The sequence below is a fragment of the Orycteropus afer genome, unplaced genomic scaffold, assembly GCF_000298275.1.
Source record: "Orycteropus afer afer isolate SDZICR_OR568_19922 unplaced genomic scaffold, OryAfe1.0 scaffold00030, whole genome shotgun sequence".
NCBI lineage: Eukaryota > Metazoa > Chordata > Mammalia > Tubulidentata > Orycteropodidae > Orycteropus > Orycteropus afer.
Genome location: NW_006921617.1, coordinates 8,476,485 through 8,503,129, shown reverse-complemented (window position 1 = coordinate 8,503,129; position 26,645 = coordinate 8,476,485). Strand labels below are relative to the sequence as shown.

The following is a 26,645-nucleotide window of genomic DNA, read 5'->3' as shown; positions in this document are numbered from 1 at the left end:
TGGGGGTCAGTGTGGGTTGAAATCAACTCAATGGCAGTGGATTTTTTGGGTTATTCACAGGGTTTTCACTGGCTGATTTTCTGAAGTAGATCACTAGGCCTTTCTTCATAGTCTGCTTTAGTCTGGAAGGCCCACGGAAATCTGTCTGCCATGGATGACCCTGGAATTTGAAATACTGGTGCCACAGCTTCCAGCACCGTGCAAGCCACCATATTATAACAACTGATGGATGGTGGATCAGTGCCTTAGTTAGGATTTAGTCTAACCCTTTTCATCCTAGTGAAGCTTTTTATGTTCTTTTGTTATGTGCCTGTGCTACCAGATTGGTAGAGACTTTGAAAGAGATTTTTAGTGAAAGAAAAAGCTGTATGTATTTGATCAGGAATAAGTAGAACAGGCATTTGAGGGTCCGTTGGCTTCTAAACAGCTTTGTTGTTGCGCTGTGAAGTGCTGTACTCACAGCATCCCTGTGCACAAGAGAGCGAAACGCTGCCATGCTCATAGTCAGCGCCATGTTTGAGCCCATTGTTGCAGCCACTGTGTGACTGCATCTTGTTGAGAGTATTCCTTTTTTGCTGACCCTCTAGTTTACTAAGCATGGTCCTTCTCCAGGCACTGGTCCCTCCTGATCACATGTCGAAAGTGAGAAGTCTCGTCATCCTCACTTACAAGAAGCATTCTGGGTGTACTTCTATGGAGGCAGATTTTTTTCATTCTTCTAGCAGTCCACGGTGTATTCATTATTCTTCACCAACATCATAATTCAAAGGCATCAATTTCAAAGGCATCAATTCTTCTTCAGTCTTCTTTATTAATTATCCAGGGATTGGAAATATCATGGCTTGGCTCAAAGTCTTCAAAGTGTCATCTTTGCTTTTTAACACTGAATAGACATTCTGCAGCAGATTTGCCCAATGCAGTAGGTTGTTTTGATTTCTTGACAGCCTGGTCCATAGTCATTGATTTGGATCCAAGTAAAATTAAAACCTTGACAACTTCAGTCTTTTCTCTATTTATCATGATGTTGCTTCTTGGTCCAGTTGTGAAGACTTTTGTTTTCTTCATGTTGAGGTGTAATTCATACTGAAGGCTTATTGTCTTTGATTTTCATCAATAAGCACTTCAAGTCTTCACTTTCAGCAAGCAAGGTGTTGTCACCTGCGTATTGCAGGTTGTTAATGAGTCTTTTGCTAATCCTGATCACATCGTCTTTATATAGTTCAACTTCTCAGATTATTTGCTCAGCATACAGATTGAATAAGCATAATGAAAGATACAACCCTGATGCATACCTTCACTGATTTTAAACCATGCAGTAAGCCCTTCTTCTGTTTGAATGATTACCTCTCTGGCTCTCTACAGGTTGCTCATGGACACAATAAAGTGTTCTGGAATTCCCATTTGTTATCTGTAATTTGTTTTGGTTTACATAGTTGAATGCCTTTGCACAGTCAATAAAACACAGGCAAACATGTTCCTGGTATTCTCTGCTTTCAAGATCCATCTGACATCACCAATGATATCCCTTGTTTAACATCAGTAGATGAAATGAAAGAAAAGTTGGTAAATGTAATCTGGACCCTCAGAGAATTTCTGAATTGTTGGGAAGGGAGATTCGATGGCCAGGAGCAATTGGTGAACAGTATTCTGGGGGAGAGAACCAAATTATAAATTGTATGATGTAAACAGTGAGTAGGTCACATCAAAGAGAGAGCATTGAGAATGGGATTAACTGGAAAGGCTTCATTCATTCACTCAAAACTAATTGAGAATCTTTCTGTGTCAGGCAGTTTGCCAGGTTAAGAGGAGGAAATGCAGGTCTTGCCCTTTCAGAACTTGTATGGAGGAGCTAGATTAGCAAGCAAGAATGGTACAACAAGTTCTGTTGTAGGAATATGAAGAGAGGTCTGTGGGAGAAGGTGGATTTGAGCAGACACCCCCTGCTGGAATCTGTTGTCTAAGCAGAAGGAAGGCTGTTGTAAGGAGTTAGTTAACACAAGAACAACAAACAAGCACTGAATTATGATTGTAACATTAGTCAAAGATTTTAACCAGTAACTCTTTCATTTTTCCTTAGTGTCAAATCAACAGTGCCTTGACTTCCTTCCACACTGCTTTGGAACTTGCAATAGATCAGAGAGAAATTCAACATGTGTGTCTGTATGAAATTGGTAAATATGAAATGTCTGTCCAGCTTCTTTTTCCAAAATAGCATAAACAGCATAAAATAGCATAAATGCTTGCTTGTGCAGTTTTTCATTATTAATGCTATTCGATTTGTATCTTTGTAAAATGTTTGCTGCCTTATACAATAATGACTTTGTTATTGCAACATATGTCTTGGTACATATCTCTCTGATTCTCATTAACACTTTAAAACATTTTGTTCTTTATAACATTGATTTTAGGATAATAGGTAACATTAAATAAGTGACTAATAATCATTTATAAAATACCTTATTGGCCTGCACATTGAAATTCGGAGCTATTTGTTTACTATTGTTTACCTGAGAATAAAAATATGGCATAGGAGAGAGTTAGGCAGGTGTATTCCAATGCCAGCTCTTCCACCAATAGGTCTGAGACCTTGGACAAGTTTCTTAAGCCCTCTGAGGTACTTTGTTGCCATTGTAAACTGCCTCCCCCTAGGGCCATTGTGAAACTTGGATGAAATAACCTTTTAGGAGGCATCTGATGGGTACCTGGAAAACAGAAGGCGCTCTAAAAATGTTAGCAGCTTTCTTCTGCTTCTCTCCTTTGGGAGATACATTTATAAGCAGACTTTGAAGTATTAATTTATTTTTTACATTTTATTGTGCTTGGGGTGCAAATTTACGGAGCAAAATGTTTCCCATTCGGCAGTTTGTGTACTTTGAAGTATTTATTTGTCTATGATATTCCACCTCCTTCTCTAAATTGTTGCTATGAGTCTTTTGCTACAAATCTCCTATAAATCTTTCTCTACAAATCTCCAATCTCACTGCATTAGTAATTCCATAATCCTTTTAGGCAACAGTTGCTCTATTAAGCTGAGAACTTTGGACTTGAGACCAAAAAGAAATTCTTTTATAAAGGGGTTCATATGTTTTAGAGTTTAACTTAATACTTTGGGGTCTCATCACATAACATGCAGAAAGGAATAGAGCAAGGAGAAATGGTGATGGTGATGGTGATGGGAATCCAAAGGGAAATTGGATCCAGAAAGCTCTCTGCAGAGGGACAGTGGAGAAGAAATAGAGAGTAGCAAGGAGGCAGTTGGCATTTATTGGGTTGGACCCCTAGGAAGCCACTTGCCACTTGCTTTTCCTGCTGTAGACCTAACTGTGTTCCTGAATTATGTTTTAAACCTCTGTGGTGACTTAAGGAGAAGAGATGAAGTATAATCCCAGGGAAAATGTATTTGTATGTAATTTAAACTCTGCTGGCATTCTGTTTAGTGGCTATAATGTAGAATGAAATGCATTTCAGATAACTTGAATAAAAAACCTAGTTTTGGTGGCCTTTTTTTCTGTACACCATTTCAAGGCCTGTGACAATATAGAATGTTAGAGCTCACGGAAGCTTAGAAACCAAATAATCCGACACCCAAGTATTAGGATGGTTAATCAGATAAGCAATAAAATCAGAATTTGGACTTCCTGTTCAGATTCCATGCTGCCTTCCAGCTCTGTTTTGCTTTTAATGCAAATCTTTTTCTGTCATAGGATATTTACATCCTGGTGCCTACTATAGCATGAAAATAATTAACCTATATTTTTACTCCAAAACATACCAGTTTCATATCATATCCCATAGAATTTGACACTGAATTTTCTAGAAGTGTGGATTTTCCTTCCATAGTTTAAATGGCATGTCAGAGATCACACAAGTATTTAATGACACATCTGATACCAGATTTTTTTTTTTTTTTAATGGAGGCAATAATGTACAAAGGAAAGTGCTTTGGCCTTCTATCTGCAATTCTTCCCTCTTACCTGTGTGGCCTTGAGCAAGTCACAAACTTAGATCTTCTCACTGGTGAATTAAGAATTCCAGCATCCACCTTTGCAAGGCTGGAGGAAGGGTTATCTGTTGTCAAGTTGATTCTGACTCACAACGATACCCCATAGGGCACAGTGGAACTACTCCATAGAGTTTCTTAGACTGTAATCTTTACAGAAGCAGACTGCCATGTTTTTCTCCTGTGGAGTTAGCTGCTAGTAGGTTTGAACTGCCAACCTTTCAGCTAGCAGTTGAGCACTTAACCACTTTCCCACCAGGGTGCCTATAGTAAGTATGAGAGAAGAGTATATAAAGCGCTAACACAGTGCTTAGCACACAGTGGGGGCTCAGCTGATGGTAGCTGCTGCTGTCTTGGAAGCACAGCCAGAATGCTCCTCAGAAGCAAAGAAGGAGGGACTGTGTCTCTTGCACTGTGGTCATGTTGTCAGGAGGGACCAGTCCCTGGAGAAGGACGACTTGTCTGGTACAATAAGGGTTACCAGAAAAGAGGAAGACCCTCAATGAGATGGACTGGCACCGTGGCTGCAACAGTGGACACAAACATGGCAACAACTGTGAGGATGGCAAAAGACCAGGCAGTGTTTTGTTCTCCGTGGGGTTGCTATGAGGACCAACTCAACATCACCTAACAACTACTACTACTACTACTGTTACCAGGAGCCCTGATGGCACATGGTTAAGCACACTATTGCTAACTGAAAGTTCAGTGGTTCGAACCTATCTCCTGCTCTGTGAGAGAGAGAGGTGGCAATCTCTTCTGTAAACCTATGAAAACCCCTTGGAAACCCTATGGGGCAGTTCTATTCTGTCCTGTAGGGTCAATATGAGTCAGAATTGCTTGATGGCAACGGATGTACTGCTGTTAACAGTAGTATTAAAATTCCTTTCATGTCTGTTGCTGCTATTCTTTACAGCAGTAAAAAACTGTGTTTAGGTCCAGGAAGGTGGGATCCTTTCTCAGCAACACTCCCAATTTGCAGAGGGCAAGGTGGGCAAGTGTTAATTGCTGACTGGCTTGCTTTCTGCCTCTCATAAAGATTTAAGAATTATTAATAATCATTAATAAGACATTTTGAGTCAGTCACTATGTATATAACCTAATGACATTGCTTTCCAGGCCTTTTCCTGTGGCTGTGCCTCCTTTTAGGGAGCTCTGGTGGCACAGTGGTTAAAAGCATTGGAGTGCTAACCAAAAGGTTGATGGTCCAAAGCCATCAGCTGCTCAGTGGGAGAAAGATGAGGCAGTCTGTTTCCATAAAGCTTTTCAGCCTTAGAAACCCTGTGGGGCAGTTCTACTCTGTCCTGTACGGTTGCTATGAGTTGGAGTAGACTCAGTGGTGGTGGAGTTGGCTGGTGCCTTCTCTTGGAGAAATACTACAGGTGCTTAGATGAGTCTCTCAACTGTATGAGGCATACTGGAGTGTTTTCCTAGAAACCTTTAAATCACTTTCTTCTATACTGATTAATCAGTGGTGACATAAGAAGTGCCTGTCTTACTCAGAACTTCATACATTTTAAGTATGAAGACAAACACTCCAGTTTCTTAAGGTAGAAAAATAATTTCTTAAGTGTCCGGGTAGTTTACATAGAATACTTATAGAAAAAAAACAGCAGTAGCAGATTTGTAGCTTAAACATGGGATCAAAGCTTACGGCTTTATGGTAATAGGCTGAAAGTAATTTTTCTCTCTTAGGTTGGTGCAGCATGATCGAGCTGAACTTCAAGGATGCATTTGACTCCTTTGAGAGGCTAAAAAACGAGTCCAGGTGGTCCCAGTGCTATTACGCCTATTTAACTGCAGGTGAGTCGACCGTGTCCACACTGCTGCATTTCTGCATTGTGAGCTGGCTCACTGGCTCTTGGTAGATAGGAGGATGCTCACAGGAGAATGGGAATAGTTATGCTGTTCTTACACAATTTCCCCCAGCATTTGAGTGTTTTGTGCTACCAAGTACATAGCAGCTGAATACAGTGTTCATTTAGTTCGTTCACATAACCACCCCAACCCCAAGAAACTCAGTTCTGTACACCACAAGTGCCCCTTTGCCCATCTTCCCCCACTGAGTCCTGTTTGGCCATGTGCTTACCATGAAGGAAAGGCTTATTGTGAGGTTCTCCCCTGTTTTTATCCTGAACAGCCTCAGGCTGCCCTTACTTCCTGTACATATTTATAAGGTAGGGAAAATTTTAAGAACATATCTTTTTAATTGTGTTAGTGGTTTTATTTGGATTGTTAGTGTCCTGGTTACAAAGTTGCATAGATATTGAGCAATCTGCTGCCACCTTGTTTTACCTTGTAACCCGTTGCTTTTGAGTTCATCCTGACTCATGCACCTCCATGTATGTCAGCAGAACTGTGCTTTATTTGGTTTCAGTGGCTGTTTATCGGAATTAGATTGCCAGGCCTTTCTTCTGTGACACTGTTATATTTACAGAGTGATTTTGCAGAACACCACGAGGTGTTTTAGCACTGCAGAAATCATGTTAGCAGTAATTGGTACAATTAGTTGCTTTTTTTGCTTGTGTGAGAAGATAGTTAAAGATATGCTGCCACCTGGTGGATAAGAGTGTTGTCTGCACCCTGAGGATGCACTGTGCTGTAGAGTAAAAAACCATTGCCATAGTTGATCCCATGGAGTTCTGGTGGCAAAGGGCCTAAGGCATTTGAGTACTAACCAGAAGGATGACGGTTCAAACCCACCAGCCACTCTGCGGAAGGAAAGTTGGGCAATCTACTTCCACAGAGATACCGTCTCGGAAACACAAGGAGGGGTCGCTATGAGTCAGATCCAACTCGATGACAGTGAGTTTTTTTTTTGTTGTTTTTTTTTTAATGGTTGATTCCAACTCAAAGTGACCCTATAGAGCAGAGTAGAACTGTCCTATAGAGTTTCCAGGCTGTAACTCTTTATGGAAGCAGATTGCCGCATCTTTCTCCTGCTGGTGGTAGGTTTGAAATTTCAGCCTTTCAGTTAGCAGTTGGGTGCTTAGCCACTTGCACCATCAGGGTGCCTTGCAGTGTGCTATCATGGCTTAGAATTGAAGAGTGTGCAACTGAAGAAACCCAAGTGGTCATACATTCTCTGCCTTTCAAACAAGTTTTGTGTAAGCCTTTTCAAATATGTGAGGGAATCTATCTACTGACAATGAACTCTCATTATGCAACCATATAAACCATTATTTTCCTCATAATTCAAGACTAAACCAAACATTATATACCTCTTTATTCTTCTGAATGTTTAGATTTAATGGAACATCTTCTCCTTTCTCTGCATCCCTTTAGTTGGTCTATTTACAATAGGATAGAATTGACTAACAGTCTATATATATATATATATATATATATATGTCACTGTTAGTCAATATATTTTATATGTGTGTGTGTGTGTGTGTGTATGTATGTATGTATGTGTATCTCTTGGATGTCCTAAAATTTGCATGACTTTGCCTCAGTCTTAATAGAACCAGCAAGAAATCCCCTTGGACTTACGCTCTTTACTGAAATCCTAGTTATTGTTGTTGTTAGTTGCCTTCAAGTTGGCTCCAACTCTTGGTGACCTCAGGCAAAACAGAATGAAATGTACCCTGGTCCTGTGCCATCCTCATGATCATTGGTGTGTTTGAACCCACTTTTATGGCCACTGTGTGTTTTGAGTGCCTTCCAGTCTGGAGGGTTCACCTTCTAGTACTATATTGGACAGTATTCTGTTGTGACCCATAGACATTTCTGAAGTAGATTGCCAGACTTTTCTTCCTTATCTGTCTTAATCTGGAAGCTCCACTGAAACGTGTCAACCATGAGTGACGCTGCTAGTATTGGAAACACCAGGGTATAGCATGCAGCATCAAAGCAACATGTGAGCTACCACATTACAACAAACTGACAGAAGAGTGGTGGCAAGCTCAGTAGGACATCATTTTCTTATGGCTCTGTATTTGATGTTTGAACAAGATTATTTTCAATATACTGCTTAGTCTGCTATTACTCGCACTTTGAGAATTGTTTTTATAGAATTTGGAAGTAACTCAGAGGAACGTAGCAGTTATTTATTGCATGGCCTTGGTGCACCCAAGAAGATGAAGGGGGTTGAACTCGGATTACATAGCCCAGAAAAGAGAGCCTTCTACAATAGCCTAGCAGTCAAAGTGTAGTGAGGTCACATGATCTTTTTCAGTCTTTATTGAACATAGAACATGAAGAAATACACGCACAGGTTAGTGGTGGACAACATTTGTTCTCCAACTATTGGAAATCCCATGACGATGCTAGTTGTTGTTATTGTTGTTGTGATTCTGACTCATGGAAACCTCATAGGGAAGAATAGAACTGCCCTATAGGGTTTCCAAGGCTATTGCCTTTTTTTTTTTTTTTTTTTGTATTTATAATTTGGGCAAAAGTGTACAGAACAAATTATTTTTCCATTCAGCAATTCATATATAATCTGTTTTGTGACATTCACTGCAATCCCCACACAGTAACAGCATTCTGCACCCACTCCTTCCCTTTATTCTTCCTTCTCATCCCCTCCTGCCTTCCTAGCTCTATCCCTGGGCAAATGCTGTCCTCTTGATCTCACATGTTTGATTGTTCTAATGAGTGCATATCCTCATGATACTACTGTTCACCTTATAGGCCTGTCTGTTGTTTGGAAGTTGAGTCATGGCAATTGAGTTTAGTTCTTAGCTTGAAGGGTGTCTAAGGGCCATAGACTTGGTGGTTTCACCAGTCTTCATCAGACCAATAAGCCTGGCCTTTATTTATTTTTGTTTATTTATTTATATAGTTTTGTTCCACATTTTCACCTACTCTATCTGGGATCTGTTACTGTGATCCTTTTCAGAGCAGTGAGAAGTGTAGCTGGGTACCATGTAGTTCTTCTCTTCTCAAGGTTATGGAGGCTAGCATTCACATGCTTCATTAGCCCTTTGGACTAATTGTTTCCTTATGTCTTTGGTTTTCTTCACTCTTGTTTGCTCTAGATAGGGAGAGGCCAATAGTTACACCTTAGATAGTCACTCACAAGCTTTTAAGACTCTCGTTTCTACTTGTCAAAGTAGGATGAACATTGTCTTTGTGGAATATGTTATGCCCTTGACCTTAGTGTCCTTCAGGACTATGGTTCTAAGCCTCTATACCTAGTGACTGAGTCCCTCAAGGTATTTGGTAATGATTAGAACATTTTCATCACTTTGTCTCCTGTACTACTACATTCATGGATATATTTGAAACATGTATAAATACATAGGTAAAGACATCCCCTGGCAAACCTAAATATATTCATGAGTGTAGTCCCATTTGCCTTCCCACGCCTGTTCAGATTGAGTATCTGTGCATCCACTCGTAAATTATTGTTATTACTATTATTGTGGGAGCTCTTGTGGCGTAGTGCCTAAGGCACTTGACTGCTAACCAAAAGGCTGGTGGTTCAAACTCACTAGCCACTCCTCAGAAGGAAGACTGGGCAATCTACTTCCATGGAGATACTGCCTCGGCAACCCCGTTTTGTGTGTATAATAGAGTTCACCTTTGTTGTCTTTAACTCTGTGCTCCTCTCTCTCTTCCACTGCCTTGACCATTTTCTGCTGACCTCCCCCTTATTGCATACTGCCTCTCCCTTTACCCAAGTTAATACATGCCTGTCTTGTAGTTCATGATCGTCCCTCCCTTCCCTTCCTACTGGTAACCTTCAAAGAACAATTCTTTCTGTGTGTAAACTTTTCTTAACTTTTTATAGCAGTGGTCTCATCCAATAATTGTCTTTTGGTGGCTGACTAATTTCACTCAGAATAATATCCTGAAGTTTCATCCATGTTATGAGGTGTTTTGCAGATTCGTCGTTACTCTTTAACTTTGCGTAGTATTCCATTGTGTGTGTGGACCATAGTTTTTATCCATTCATCTGTTGATGGGCCCTTAGGTTGCATCTTTTTGCTACTGTGAATCATGCTGCGATGAACATGGGTTTGCATGTATCTGTTCATGTCATGGCTCTTACTTCCCTAGGATATATACCTTGTAGTGGGTGTGCTGGATCATACAGTGTTTCTATCTACAACGTCTTAAGGAAAAAAGGTTGTAGCCTTCATGAAAGCAGATTATCACATCTTTCTTCTGAGGAGCAGCTGCTGGGTTCAAACTGCTGACCTTTCAGTTAGCAGCCAAGTCCACCACATGAATTCTCCCCTACTAGGAGATGATGGTCATGAAAGACTAACTCTGCCTCTGTGAGGAGATGTTGTCGGGGTGGTATGTGTGAGTAGCTATAATACAAAGAGCACGAAAGAAAGGGAAGGATTACTTCTGCCAAGCTATCAGAGACGGCAGCTTGCGGGAGCTGCTACTTGAGTTGGGTGGTGAAGTATATGGTGACAGGCAGAGCTGGAGAATATGGGCACTGGAGCCTTAGTTCCTTGTACTATTCTTGCAACTTTTCTGTAAGCTTATAATTATATCAAGATGAAAAAATTAGAGTATTACAATGTGTGGTATAAACTTAATCTTAATGGAATAGCCAAGTGTCCAAAGTTCTGTTTGTTGTTGTTGTTGTTATGTGCTGTTGAGTTGGACCCGACTCATAGTGACCCCTCCTTGGGTTGCTGAGGCAGTATCACTACGGAAGTAGATTGCCCAACCTTCCTTCTGAGGAGTGGCTGGTAGGTTTGAACTGCCAGCCTTCTGGTTGGCAGTCAAGTGCCTTTAGCCTTCAGATTTTAGGGTAGATCAGAGACTGGTACTTTCAAACATCTGCATCTTCTCAAGCATTCTCTGGCTTTACTGTGAGAGGAATAGGTAGTTTTGTTCAGGGTCTGAGGTGTTAGTGTTATAGACTTCTAAGGGTGATTCAGATACTGATACTCGCGCTGTTTATGACATTCTTTAAAAAATGTGTGCCTCTTTAAGAAGGTTCTCAATTATCTGAAGAAGACCTCGAGCTAGGGGCAGCAGAAAATTTTTTTTCCCCATTGGTTTACTGTGTACCCTTAGACAAGTCACTTAACTTCCCTGGGCCTTTGCATCCTCTGTTATAAAATGATGAATTTGTTTATCCGGGATGATCATTGAGCTTCCTTTTGGTTTGGAACTGTTAGAGCTGAAATGGATGATGTCATTTGGATCCGCACATTTGAACCAGGGCTGCCCCTGTAACTGGAAATGGGGTTGTCCCTTCCTTTGAACATTAAGCCTAGGCCCTCCTCGTCCCTAATAGAGCTCCACTGGTTTCCCCTCTCCTCTCCGCCCTCAGTGTTCTGCAGGACTTTCTCCCGCTGCTGGCTGCCCTCCTCTGACACGCCATGGCCCTGGAACGTGCTTGACCAAGCCCACAAATGCAGAGTACGGGGCCTACCTAGGTTAGAGGGCTGTGTGAATAAAGAAGGGGGAACTAACAGATCGACATATGATTGCACCCAGGAAGTGAAAAACAACAGGTGGCTAATCTAGAACAAACAATTAATAGAAATGGATTCAGTGCCATAGGAATTGGGAAGAGGATGGCGAAGAGTAGTCAGTAAAGTGTCATTAAGTGGGTGGGGTGGAAGCTGGGTGTGAAGTTGGGAGAAGGGGGACATAGGTTAGGCAATAAGAGTATGAATAAGAGTCTTTGTTGTGGTTGGGGTGAAATGAGGGTAGTATGCAGACTCTCAAAACGTTGCTCATCCTTCAGTGCTCAGCTGCACTTCTAGCTCCTCACAGCCTTTCCTGATCACTCCAGAGAGAAATGAGCCCTTCTTTGGTTTGGAAGCTTTTCTAAAAGCTCTTTGGTTCTCCTCCCCTTAAGGCACTTATTACTGTGTGCATTGTTGTTATGATTATGTGTATATGTGCGTGTGTTACCTCTTCAGCTGAATTTTACATTTCTTTCAGATGCAAGCTGTGTTTCTCTTCTTCACAGTCTTCCTTGAGACTCATATGTATATGTATATATGTGGCGTGTGGTCAGTGGACGTGTGTAGAATTAATGCCTGAGTTTCCAGGTGTGCTGATGGCCTCCTCCCGCCACGAAGCTTTCGTGGTCTGCTGATCTTCACTGTTCTCTCCTCTTGCTGTTGTTAGGTGCTGTTGAGTCTGTTCCAACTTACATAACCCTGTGCACAGCAGAACGAACCCTGCCCAGTCCTGCCCCATCCTCACGATCATACCTGTGCTTGAACCCATTGTTGAAGACACTTTGTCAATCCATCTTGTTGAGAGTCTTGCTCTTTTTTTAACTGAACCTTCCATTCTGGTGGTGTAGTGCCTAAGGCGCTTGACTGCTAACCAGAAGGCTGATGGTTCATATCTACCAGCCACTCCTCGGAAGGAAGGTTGGGCAATCTACTTCGGTAGTGATACTGCCTCAGAAACCCAAGGAGGGTTCGCTGTGAGTCGCGTCCGACTCGACAGCAGTGAGTGTGGTTTTTGGTTCTGCCACTTTACCAAACATGATGTCCTTCTCGAGGAGCGGTCCCTCCTGACACCAAACCCAAAGTATGAGAGTCAGAGTCTTGCCATCCTTGCTTCTAAGGAGCATCCTGGCTGTACTGCCTCTAAGACAGGTCTTTGCTAGATTTCTTTTTATTCCACTTCCTGAATATGTGGGCTTCAGTTGGGTTGTACACTCCTGTGACACTAGCTTGGGATTTTTTTATGTGTAAGATTGTCTCTCCAACAAGAGAACAAGACCCCAACTCCTATGTCCCTCGAAACTCTGGGAGCACAGGCACCTGGGAAATAGGTGTGGAATCAGCGGACTGACTATGCAGAAGATGATGCATTGCTTTCTGTCGCTGCCTTTTAAAAATATTTGTACCCACCGCCAATACCATGGTAACATTTTCTAAGTATCATTAGCAAAGGTATAGGTAACGAACAAACAAATGTATTGCCGTGGAGTCAGTTCCAACTCATGGCGGCCCCATGTGTGTCAGTAGACCTGGGCTCCATGGGTTTTCAGTGCCTATGATCTTACAGAAAAGAGCTCTGGTGCTAAAGTGCCTAAGGCATTAGACTGCTTCCCAGAAGGTTGGTGGTTCAAACCCATCAGGTGCTCTGTAGAAGGAAGATGGAGCAATCTAATTCTGTAAAGATTTACCACCTCAGAAACCCAATGGAGGTCACTATGAATCAAGTTGATAGCAGTGAGGTGTTTGTTTTTAATTAATCTTACAGAAGTCCTTTCTTTCACAAAAAGAACACAGAAACTGCCAGTGTTTCCGTTAGTAGCTAAATATAAACTGTTTGTGCCACCTTTAGTGATAATTTCCCCCCCATAATACTGTGATTTCTTACAGTATGTCAGGGAGCCACTGGTGATGTGGATGGGGCACAGATTGTCTTTAAAGAGGTTCAAAAACTCTTCAAAAGGAAAAACAATCAGATTGAACAGTTCTCAGTGAAAAAGGTAGGTTAAAGCCTTTTCCTCTGGGGTATTATTTCTAATGGGTTTTGTAACAGATTTTAGGATACTTGGATAGATTTTACTACCTTGGATAGATTTTAGGAGATCATGTTCAAGACTTACTTGCCATGTAAGTTGCAGTTCATTACAGGGGAGAGAATTTACTCCTATGATCATAGTTCTGCTCTGAATAGAAAATCCTTGTTTTGCTGCAAATAATTACAGCATATGCTGCTGCTGCTGCTTTGTAATGAGTAGAGACATTACAGACTCTGCAGAGCTGATGACCATGTCTGGAGAGGCAAAGTTAAGTTGTTGCAGAAAGATATAAATGAGGAGGGCCAGGGGGAGAGATACAGAAAGTCTGGTGGTCAAATGAGTGAACATGCCATATTTTGACTTAATAAAAAACAAAAGTGTGCATCAACTATGCCAGCAGAGAACTGTAGAGATAATGTCTCTAATTTATTCTGTAGTTTTAAGGATGAAATTTACCTGAATTACCTTGGGTTACATCCATCTTACCTTATCCTTATTTTCCCATGATTTTAGTTTTATAAGATTTTATTGAATAAACATTTAATAAATTATTTTGTGTATAAATTAGAATATAATGTGGAATGCAACTGAGAGTACTGGGGCTAATTGGAAAATTAAGAAGTCAGTAGAACTGTGTCTGAAAGGCATCTAGTGTTTGTCCCCTCAATAGACCCATCGAGTTATTTTTTATCAGTCAAATTTTATGAATTCCATAGATTTAAACTAAGATGAATGTGATTTCATCCCCAAGTTTCCAGATTATACCCTGGATCTTGATAGTAGACTGAATTGAATATGGAATGAAAATTATATATACCAATATGTTAAAACTTGGAGAGCACAATTTTAAAACATATAGAGAAATTTTCGTTTTTAGTTTTATAGGGGAGAGCTTGTTGTTGTCATTGGCACAGGGTTGACAGACTCATGGCGACCCCATATGTAACAGAATGAACTATTGCCGAGTCCTGCACCATCTCCATGATCTTTAGTATGTTGGAGGCCAATGTTGCAAGTCCTATATTAGTCCCTCCCATTAAGGGTTTCCCTTGCCTTCACTGGCCGTCTGCTTTACCGAACATGATGCCCTTCTCCATCGATTGGTTCTTCCTAATGACTAGTCCAAAGTAAGCTAGTTCAAGTCTCAGGCAGTATTGTTTGATCCACAGGATTTTAATTGGCTAACTTTTGGAGTAGATTGCCAGGTCTTTCTTCCTAGTCTGTCTTAGTGTAGAAGCCCCTGTCCACCATAGATGACCCTGCTGGTATTTGAAATGCTGGTGGTATAGCTCCCAACATCATAGCCACAAGCAAGCCACCACATATGACAAACCTTCGGCTTTATGGGGAATAAGACAGGGCAGTTACATTAACTATGAACTATGCATTTTTAAATATTTCAAAGGCGTATTTTTATTTTCAGTTGTTTTAGAAAAATGTGGCCTAATCATTCTGACTACTTGCAGGCAGAGAGATTTCGGAAACAAACGCCAACCAGAGTGCTCTGTGTGCTGGCATCTATTGAAGTGTTATACTTGTGGAAAGCCCTTCCAAACTGTTCCTTTCCCAACCTACAGAGGATGAGTCAAGGTAAAAAAAAAAAAAAAAAGTCACTGTATACATTGGCTTGTTTTTTGGCACTACTTTCTTCAGTTTGTCATTAATGTTATGTGACTCAGGCTAAAGCTCTACCACAAACCTGTCATTCTTATATAAATGGTATGTTGTTGTTGTTGTTATATACTGTTGAGTCAGACCCAACACATAGTGACCCCTCCTTGGGTTTCCAAGGCAGTATCACTACCGAAGGAGATTGCCTCATCTTCCTTCCAAGAAGTGGCTGATGAGTTTGAACCGCCAGCTTCTGGTTAACGGTCAAGTGCCTTAGGCACTACGGTACCAGAGAGAGACTAAGAAAATTCAGTTGCTTAGGTGATAGGAGTAGGGGGCACTAGGTCACACAGACACACTTGCATTCTTAGGACTGATGCACATTTAGTATATGGGTGTACAATGCACACTTATTATACATGTCATTAATTTTATGGCCATGGAAGCATACATATTTTTCCTAATGATAGATAAGTATAGCATGGTATCCACCATTATCAAGATACAGAACATTTCCACCACCCCTAAAATTTCCCTTGTGCCCCTTTCCAGCCTACCCCATCCCATGTCAACCACTGTTGTGATTTTGATCTCCATAGATAGTTGTACCTATCCTTGAACTTCATACAGATGGAGCCATACAGCATGTATTTCTTTGCCCCTGAATTCATTTCCTCAATTTAACGTCTGCAAGATTTATCCATTGTATCCGTGTTGTAGCCTGTATCTGTCGTGTGTTCCTTTCACTTGTAGAGTAGTATTTCATCATTTAGCTATCCAAAAAATCACCATTGCTGTCAGGCCCTTCCAACTCATGGTGAACTCATACGTTACAGAGTAGAACTGTACTCCATAGGGTTTCCTTGGCTGTAATCTGTATAGAAGCAGCCCACCAGGCCTTTCTTCTGCAGTGCTCTTGGGTAGGGTCACACTGCTGACTTTCAGGTTAGTAGCTGAGCACAAACCGTTTGTGCTACCCAGGTTACCAGAATATGGCTATAGCTATACAACAATTTGTTTATTCAACAAAAATGGTCTGTTGATGGATGTGTGATTTGTTTCTAGTGTTTAGCTATCATGAGGAAATCTTCTATGAACATAAGCATACAACATAAGTATACAAGTCTTTTGTGTGGACATACATGCACATTTCTCTTGGGTGACTACCTAGAAGTATAATTAATACCCTTTATTTTATAATAAATTCATATATTTGAAATAACCTAAGACCATAGTTTAGGGTAATATAACCTTGATAAAGTCATTTATATTATAGTGGTAGGAAAAATTTATAGGGAGAGTAAACCAAATCTTTAATTATAATAGGACTTTGTTGGTTACTAAAAAAATAAAGTTATTTTTCTTTGAAAGGTTAAATGACAGACATTTGAATGACACCTTACAGTCTGGCAAATTATTTAATTTTCCCCACTCTGCAGCCCAGGGAGGAGGACAGACAGACAGGATTATCATACCCATTTTCTAATGAGGAAACTGAGACTCAGAAAAGTGAAGAGATTTGCCCAGTCACACAGGAGGGAGTGTCTGCTGCTGGGCTGAGGACAACAAATGAAGTAGCAAGGCTTCAGCTCTCCAACACAAAGCCATCTGTTCCTGGGAGTGTGAAGATATTTAAGTGATGCAGCTAGGAGTGTGGTTACAACATGAGACTGCTGGGTTAAAATAAAAGTGGATATGTGCCAAAAAGAAGGGCTATGTAGAAAGTACTTATCTTCAGAAATACACTCTTATTCACATATATGCTGCCCTGTATCAAAAGAGATATAGTATTCATATTTTTGCTTTAATCTAGAACTTGTTTATATGCTACCATGGGACATTTGTCAGATTTCTCTATGGTCACACTTGTTTTTAACCAAATATGGCATTATCCATTGATTCATAAGCCTTAACATCAGCTTCCCTGCTGATGTGTTTTGTGTGATTCCAAAGAAGTCCACTTTCAAAGGTGAGAAGTTTGCCAGTCTTGATAGTCCAGAGGTCAAAGAAATACAAGTCCAAAGGGAGTTTTGTACAGTGGTCCTGAAGTTGAATTGGGTGTGTGCAACCCTCCCAGGAGGACTACTTGAAAGGAAACAGTCTTCATGGATGGATAAAGGTCTGCTGTGTTCATTAAAAAAGGATTTGTAGGATTTTAAATTCATCCCTCTTTCAATCAAGTATAGAGTACCTACCAATATCTAATTCAGAGGGACTATAAAAGATTTTAAGTGTTATTTTAAGGCACACATGTAGGATCATCTGTTTAGAGACAATCAAAGTTATAAATGCCAATATAAGATTGGCAATAGTTGACAGGCACAAGAATGATTGTTGCTTAAATGAGATTTGACTAAACATTCTCTGAACCCCTTTGCAGGTATCAACAGAAACAAATTGGCCACAAAGATGTGGTCATGGAGAGGGAGTCAGGTTCTGGAATAAACAGGAGAGAATTATTTAATATCTTTGTTAAATATTAATTAAAACTGAGATCTAGTCGTTAGATTACATCACTCCCTAGTTAAGCAGTAATGATCCAAATTGACATAAACATAATAGAGAATGGTGACATCTTTATACAGAAATACCCAAAATCAAACCCACTACCACTGAGTCGATTCCAAGTCATGGCAATCCTATGGGGCAGAACAGAACTGTCCCATAGGGTTTCCAAGGCTGTAGATCTTTAAGGAAGCAGACTGCTGCTACGTCTTTCTCCTATGGAGTAGCTGGTGGGTTAAAACTGCTGACCTTTTCAGGTTAGTACCTGAATGCCTTAACCACTGGTGCCATCAGAGCTTCTTAGACAGAAATAAGTTCCAGAAAAAGTTGATGGGTGATGTCGATCCTACGCATTCATTAAACCCTTTGTGTGAAGCTTATCTAATTTTAGGCACTCAGTTTATCAAAGCCCTCATCTGAAACTCCCTTTCTCAGCAGAGCTAGTTAGATTCTTATATCCCTGACTTGTGGATTCATTCATACATAGCCCTTTGCCCCCACCCCACCCCACCCCCTCCACTGTATTCTTCTTCTGCATTTTTAAGATATTCTCTATTCTAATTATAGCATACAGAATTATCCTATTAAAACCTAAGCCATATCATATCAATCCACTTCTCAAAACCCTCTCAAGGTCTATCAGCTCACTCAAGGTGAAAGCCCAGGTCCATTCAGTGGCCTGCAATACCCTAAAACCTGAAACCCCCCGAACTCTGTTCCCTCTCACTGTTCTCTCCTCTTGCTCACTGGGCTCCAGCCTCACCCCTCCTTACTGTTCTTGAACACACCAGGCACATGTTGGCCTTGGTGCCTTGTACTCGTATTCTCTGCCTGGGCACACTCCTCCCCCAAACGTCCACGTGGCTCGTTTACTATTTCCTCCAGATCTGTGTTCAGCTGTTCCTCACATCACCTTTTCAGTGAAGCTTAAACACTATCTCCAACACTCACGCCTTCCTTGCTTTATTTTTTCACCTCAGCAGAGTTACACTTACGTAAAAACAGTATTTTACCTACTTTCTTTTGTTTTTATTGCCTGTCTTTCCCACCCAATGTAAGCCTCCTGAGGGCAGGAATGCTTACCTGTTTTGGTCACTGCTATATTCCAAGCACCCAGAACTGCCTGGCACATAGTAGGTGCTCAGTTAACTATAGAATGGGAGTGTGGATGAACTGCATTTCCTTTCTTTGACCCTGCTGCCTAAAATCTTTTGACATCTTTTTATGTGGGGGCATCCCCAGCCTGGCACTTGGGGGAAAACTTGCTTGTACAGGTTCAAACTCTATTCTCCTTCATACTTACTTCCTCATTAGTCTTCCTACACCGCTCTTCCAGTTACTTATTCTGTAATTTTGAGTAATATGTGTGTGTGTGTGTGTGTATAGGGGGTATACATATTCTTACACACACACACACACACACACGTAATCATATCAAATCTCAAGTTCTGTACTGACTCATAGAAATAATTACATCATGATCGTTCCTCCTCTATTACGTCCAGTATGTTTCCACTTTCCATCCTTTCTGTTTCCTTGGAGAACTTCCGTAGCATCCTCAGACATATGTGATGACTGCACAGTATATGGCAAGCTTCTTGACATGGAGGGTTCAGGTCTGATACCCTCTCAGTGACCTCATACCACATATAAAGGTGCCTGTTGCATATTTGTTGAAATTAATGTGATTAATTAAGTTTGACTTAGTGCCCTTTCTTTGATTAAGGATGCTTACTTGTGAATGAGGAAGGGATACCACCTCCTGGGTTTCAGGGGCAGCAACAGAACTGAACAAGTTAGCTAAACAATGAAATGTTTACTTGACTGCTGATGATGTTGAGGATATTAAGTGAATGTGTTTCCTTCCTGCTGTTTTCATTCCTCTTCTCTTTAAGCTTGCCATGAAGTGGATGATTCATCTGTTGTTGGATTAAAGTATTTGCTTCTTGGTGCCATACACAAATGTCTAGGAAACTCAGAGGATGCTGTTCAGGTAACTGTTAATACTGTTGTTGTGGCTAAAGGAAATCAATCACAGACACCTACATATATGCTCTTGTGAATAAGAAAAATGAAAAAGTATTTTCATTTGAACTTTAAACCACTTTATTTAATTTTTTGTCAGTTTGAGTTGCTGGAAGCTGATGATAGTTAATACTGGTTTTAATGTAAGTTCAGATTCTGTAATGGAATACTTCTTTACATAGGGGCTTCTTCTCTGGCACTGGCTGTTTATCAGAGATGACAGTCTCAATTGGAGAAAGGGAGAAATAAGAAGGCAGTGAAGAACTGACTGAAGCCTTATAAGTTAAAGAAATTCAAAAACGATCAGGCTTATCGGCATGTGTTCACTTTTCCTCTCTCTTCATACCTGCAGATTGCTGAGGCAGGACTGGTGATGAGGGCTGGAAAGGTGTGTTGTTGTTGCTGTTGTTAGGTGCTGTCCAGTCAGCTCTGACTCATGGCGACCCTGTGCACAACAGAATGAAACGCTGCTCAGCCCTGTGCCATCCTCATAGTCTTGGCTGTTTGACCTCATCGTTGCAGCCACTGTGTCAGTCCATCTCATTGAGGGTTGTCGTCTTTTTTGCTGACCCTCTACTTTACCAAACATGATGTCTTCTCCAGGGACTGGTACCTCCTGATAACATGTCCACAGTACATGAGATGAAGTCTTGCCACCTTCTCTTCTAAGTAGCATTCTGGCAGCGCTTTTTCCGAGACAGACTTGTTCATTCTTCTGGCAGTCCATGGTATATTCAATGTTCTTTGCAAACACCATAATTCAAAGGCATCAATTTTTCTTCAGTCTTCCTTATTCATCTTTTGTATGCATATGAAGCAATTGAAAATACCATGGCTTGAATCAGGTGTACCTTAGTCTTAAAAGTGACATCTTTAACTTTTAACATGTTAAAGAGGTCTTTTTAAAGCAGTTATGTCCAATGAAAATAATAATAATGATTTGATGTCTTCACTGCTGCTTCCATGCATTGATTGTGGGTCCAAATAAAATAAAATCCTTGGCAACTTCACTCTTTCCTCCATTTATCATGATGTTGCATATTGGTCCAGTTGTGAAGATTTTTTATTTCTTTATGTTGAGTTTTAATCTGTACTGTAAAGGCTGTGAAGTTTGATCTTCATCAACAAGTGCTTCAAGTCCTCTTCACTTTCAGCAAGCAAGGTTGTATCATCTGAATGTTGGAGGTTTAGGATATTCTGTGACATAATATATGAATAGTAAAAAAAAAAAACCCACCAAACTCACTGCCATTGGGTCATTTCCGACTCATAGTGACCCCCTTGGGTTTCTGAGACTGTAAATCTTTATAGAAGTAGATTGTCCCGTGATCTTTCGGTAGAGCAGCTGGTGGATTTGAACTGCTGACCTTCTGGTTATCAGTCAAGTGCTTTATCCACTATACCATCAGACCTCTTAATATATGAATAAGAACTGTTAATTGTTCTCAAATATAGTATAAGCCTTTTTTCTAACTGATATTTTCATTTGTTTGGTTGGATATTTTTAAGAATTTATCTTCATATTATTTTGATTGCTATTTGGGAGAGTTCTGTAGTGAGAGATTTTTGGCTTTTAAATCCTAGACCATTGATGCACTCATATTATACTTTTAAATTAATCTCTCAGTGTGGAACACACTAAAGTAATGACACGGGTCCAAAAGGCTTATTTGAGAGGACACATTTAAGTACCAGTATGATGCTTCACATGTGAAGAGTTGGTTCTTGGCTTGTTGGCTCTCTGCTTTAAATATGAAAGTGGTGATGTTCAGACTTTGAGATGCAGAGTTCGCAGTAATAAATTCAGTACAGGCTGGTGTGTTTCCTGGAAAAATAAATAGCCCAAAAGGGGTTGGCTGATGAGGAAACTCTGGAGGACACTCACTAGAGAAGCATGTAAAGGACTTCTAAGAATGAAGGGATGAGGGTTACCAGAGCTGTGAATTGGAATTGATGGAAGGGAATGAAGATGAGAAAAGAAGAGAAAATGTGATATAGAATAAAGAAGCCGAGTCTTCTTTCGGTCCTGCCTCCTGAAGATTATGATGAGCCTTAAACTAAGTGGGAAAATGAATTCATACCAATAACATTTGTATTATTTGCTTTCAGTTCTTTCAGAGAGCTGTTAAAGATGAATTATGTCGTCAGAATAACTTGTATGTTCAGCCCTATGCTTGCTATGAACTTGGCTGTCTTCTGTTAGACAAACCAGAGGTAAGCTCTTACATATTCTTAAAATACTCTTCACCCTGAGAGATGTGCAGATGAGCAGGGACAAAGCATTCTTTATTTAAAATAGTTGGATTGAACATAGTATTCTTTCTTTTGTTTTCCTTGGTTTCACTTTAGGAGAATCCAAGAAGCTACAAATCTTTCTTTTTAAGCAGAGAATTTCTTCTCTGGAATTAGAATTATAAAGTAACTTTTTAGATAATGATTGATTTTAGGGAAAAATATTGCCTTTTTCATAGTGACCCCTCCTTGGGTTTCTGAGACAGCATCTCTATGGAAATAGATTGCCCATTCTTCCTTCTGAGGCATGACTGGTGGGTTTGAACTGCCAGCCTTCTGGTTAGCAGTCAAATGCCTTAGGTACTAGGCTACCAGAGCTCCTACTATGTGATGTAGTGTGGTTTTTTCAGAAGAACACAATTAAATTATGATACTAGCCTGGGCATTTAGTGTTTGACACTGATTAAATTACTTAACAACTTACTTTTTTTTTCTTACTGTGTAAAGTTGAATAATATTTTCCTTGCCAATTTAATAAAAATTATAGTAAGATAAAGGAGCCATAGGGATACAGTGGTTAAGTGCTCAGCTGCAAACTGAAAGGTCAGCAGTTAGAACCCACCAGCCGCTCCATGGGAAAAAGATATGGCAGTTCTTACTACCATATCTTACTTCTTTACAGAAGCAGTTCTGTAAAGATTCCAACTTTAGAAACCCTATGGAGCAGTTCTGCTCTGTTGGGTAGGGTCGCTATGTGTCGGAATCAACTAGAACTCAATGGGTCTGGGTTTTTGTTTGTTTCTGGTTTTTCAATAGTGTTTGATTGCTTTGAAAATTTTAGATTACAATACAAAATTAAATTGATGGTTACTATTACGATGTATGGGAGCTCTGATAGCATAATGCCTAAGGCACTTGACTGCTAACCAGAAGGCTGGCAGTTCAAACCCACCAGCCAGTCCTCAGAAGGAAGGTTGGGCAATCTACTTCCATAGTGATATCGCCTGGGAAACCCAAGGGGAGGGGTTGCTATGAGTCGATGGCATATAACAACAACAACAATTAAGATGTATATTTAAATTCATACAGTGGGGTAGTTTTTTGTTTTTGTTTTTGGTGGTTTGTTTTTTAAATAGATTTCAGTAGTGCCTAAATTTGTTTGGTACTTTGTTTTAGGAGCTCAGTTATATAATATTGCCTTTATAAAATTCTAATACTTCATTAAATTCAACTAAGCTCTTAAATATATGAACTTTGTAAAAACTAGGCTAAATCAAAGAAATATGGCTGTATCCTCAATTTTAAACATTTAACTTACCTTGCCAAAATAGGCTTTTAGTTAGAAAGTCTTTTAATTTGAAAGTCTTATTTTATCGAAACAGAAGACAGTTTTTATGAATGTGGGTAGAAATTACTGTCATTATATTCTTTATTTTAATGAAAATTTTACTCTTAATATACATATTCATATACATACATGTATATAATGTAACAGATCTGGCCTGTTTCTTGAAATATAAATGAAATTGATGGCCTCATTTATAATACTGTCAAAGGAAATATAATTTACTAATTTCAAGTAAAACCTTTTGGTTATAATCAATTTTAAGTGTTTGGTAAGATTTTAAACTAAGTAATTATAACTCTTTTAGGTTGTTTCCTGTTCTAAAATAATAATGTAGACTATGAAAAATGATTTATCATATGATGCCTTCATATAAACTAATGAACATCTTTATATTGAAGAGAAATGGAGTCATTATACTTGATTGAGAAACTGACCCACTTGTCTGTCTACAATGTTTGCTTTAATGAACATGTCTTCCTGTTGTTTCCTGTATATATATGGTTGTGTTTATTAAGAGGTAATATATTTTTTTCTTACCTCTGTAGACAGTAGCCAGAGGCAGAACTCTACTCCTTCAGGCAAAGGTAAAAATGCCGGATCTACCTCTTTCCACTGGCCCTTTGTATCCTCTGAAGCATACATCTGAGTCTGAATTCAAGAAATTTTGTAAAAATAATTGTTCTGGTTGGTAATAGTTCTTGATAGGAGAAGAGGTAACTAACTGAATCAGCAAACCCAAAAAACCAAACTCACTGCCATCGAGTCGGTTCTGACTCGTAGTGACTCCTCCTTGGGTTTCTGAGGAGGGTATCTCTATGGATCTTTAAGTAAAGTTACCAGTGTCATAAGAAACTCCTATTCATTAGTTCATCCTATTTTATAAACACTGTAGTCCCACAAAAAGTGTTTTAGTGGGAAAATAACTTTGCTTTCAAAACTGTATTCTTGAATTAAGAAAGCCTAATAATCAGTAGGGAGCTCTGGTAGCATAATGCCTAAGGCACTTGACTGCTAACCAGAAGCCTGGCGGTTCAAACCCACAAGCCACTCCTTGGAAGGAAGATGGGGCAATCTACTTCCGTAGTGATACTGCCTCGGAAACCCAAGGAGGGGTCACTATGAGTCAGGTCCGACTCGACGGCACATAACAACAACAATAATCAGTAACTTTACATTGAGCATGTATTAAGACTACTTACTGCTTCAGAGATAACATGAGGAAAATTTTCCAAAGAAAACAATATTGATATTCAGTTGACATTAAAAAAAAAAGGAAGAAAAGAAAAGAAAGTTTGAGGTTTGGGAAATAAGATCAAATAGATGAGAAGCCTTTATTGGGAGGTAGAAAATTGAATGTGGCTTATACTGCCGTGCCCTATGAAAGCTTAGCTAACAGATTCCATAAATATTTGTCTTTGGTCTTGCAGGAGGACTTCTCTGGCTACGACTTTGAAAACAGATTGCATGTGCGCATCCACGCTGCTCTGGCCTCTTTGAGGGAATTGGTTCCTCAGTGACAGATCCGAAGTTCCTGCTCTGTCCCTTCCCACCCAGGTTCTGCACTTTAAAATCAAAGCAGAGGACACAGCTCTTGTGAAGATCAGCTTTTCTTCTGAAAGCCACCTGTGCCAGAGACACATTTTCCAGTTAGGCTGACATGTTAAAACCTCCTCTTTTAAAAATATAGCTACAGAGTAATAATAGTAACAACAATAATAAAAACCTGGTGAGAGGGTTAAGTGACCTCGTTCACATATTTTACTTTTGTGATTTATTATTTTTAAAATAAAATCAAGCTAAATATTCAATCTGTGATCTTGTAGGAAAACTTACCTTAAGCACACATCTGACTGGGTATAATGAAGAAAGACTATAAAGTCAATAATATCAAGATACAGCATTTATATTGTGTTTAATAAAAATAAAAGTGCTTTTTAGTGTTTTACTTTATCCTCATAATATTCCTGTGAATAATGGAACACAGATATTTGTAGCTCCATTTTACAGATAATGAAACTCAGGCACAAAACAGATAATTGACGTGTCCAATGAATTATTCCTGTTATCAGTGGAGCAATGAATAGGACACACATTTCCTAAGTACCAACTGTTGTTGTTGTTGTTATGTGCTGTCGAGTCGGACCCGACTCATAGCGACCCCTCCTTGGGTTTCCGAGGCAGTATCACTACGGAAGTAGATTGCCCCATCTTCCTTCCGAGGAGTGGCTGGTGGGTTTGAACCGCCAGCCTTCTGGTTAGCAGTCAAGTGCCTTAGGCGCTAGGCTACCAGAGCTCCCAAGTACCAACTAGATATTCTTTTATTATAAAAAATATGTATGTTAATAACCTAAAATCCCATGTTTTCCTTATCCAAAACCAAATACTCTTCAGTGAAGCTGTAAAATGTTTCAACGTAGTAAAAGCTTTATATTTTCCATTGAAAACCAAACAGATGGAAGGAAATAGATAATTTTACAACCAAAAGTCTTAACTCTTTTTGCTAATCCACTAGCTTAGTGTACAGATTAGATATGTAATACCTGCATTTTAGGAGTTTCGATTTATTTGTGATAATTTGTCTAATTACTAACTTTTGGAAATGTTTTACCCAATTATGTGAAAAGGTTATTCTTGAGTGAATATAGATTTTTTTTGCTTCAGAGTATTTGATGGTGAATGACTTGCTGAGCTGTGTGTTGCCAGGATCTAATCATTTTCCCTTTAGCTCAGGTTATTATATATTATCCAAGGAGTTCAGACATATTTTTTTACTCCTTCATTGCTAAACGTTATTGTCATTTAATTTACCCACATGCCCGGTACTGCACACCTGCAGTTTTGAAGAATCTAAATACCTCACTTACTTTGAAGAATTTTTGCCATAATTGTGTAACTAACTTAGCTTAATCTTAAGGTTAGTTTTGTTTTTTTTTAATTTTATTTTTTAAAAAAGTCTTGAGCTAAAAGATATTGTTTTAGATAGTCATTTATTTATTCTTTTGGCTGAAGCATGACCTCATGTGATGTTAATATTTCAGTTTTTTTTTTTCCAAAATAAAACATGGGGAAAGCATCTAGAATGTTGGGCAACTTAGTCTGACTTCTTATGGTTTTTAAGGAATCATAATAATTTCTTTGAAAGAAGTAATTATTCCTCATTGACTTTAGCTGAACTGTCTTCATGTTGCCTCATCTCTCTTACCACTTTTTAGTGATCTATTTCCAAAGTATTTATGCACACTAATGTCCCCCCTGATATGAATTCTGCATGGCTTTTAGATACTAGCCAGTGAGAAAGGATTGCTGTCCCACGTTCAGTGAATGAGTAGATTCAGAAAACAAGCAGGTGCTTTCTAAAAAGAAAAAATTGGTATCTAAAAATATTGAATATCATCTAGGCTAGAAGGAAGACATTATGAATCTTTAACATAGGGAGATATATAGATATAGATATATACACATATATATGTATATATATGGGAGCTTTGGTAGCATAGTGGCTAAGA

At 39.5% G+C, this 26,645-nt stretch overlaps 1 protein-coding gene across 1 annotated transcript in view; it reads left to right on the top strand.

The window, feature by feature from the left end:
- The window catches only part of TTC39C (tetratricopeptide repeat domain 39C), a 138,785-nt gene extending 114,129 nt beyond the window's left edge, over positions 1–24,656 (top strand). Inside the window, exons 7-14 of the mRNA XM_007935578.2 lie at positions 2,078–2,171; positions 5,696–5,803; positions 13,273–13,382; positions 14,885–15,008; positions 19,430–19,527; positions 21,669–21,773; positions 23,685–23,723; positions 24,567–24,656. Of these exons, the coding sequence (XP_007933769.1) occupies positions 2,078–2,171; positions 5,696–5,803; positions 13,273–13,382; positions 14,885–15,008; positions 19,430–19,527; positions 21,669–21,773; positions 23,685–23,723; positions 24,567–24,656 (768 nt within the window). The remainder of the gene's footprint in view (positions 1–2,077; positions 2,172–5,695; positions 5,804–13,272; positions 13,383–14,884; positions 15,009–19,429; positions 19,528–21,668; positions 21,774–23,684; positions 23,724–24,566) is intronic.
- The last annotated feature ends 1,989 nt before the right edge of the window (positions 24,657–26,645 follow it).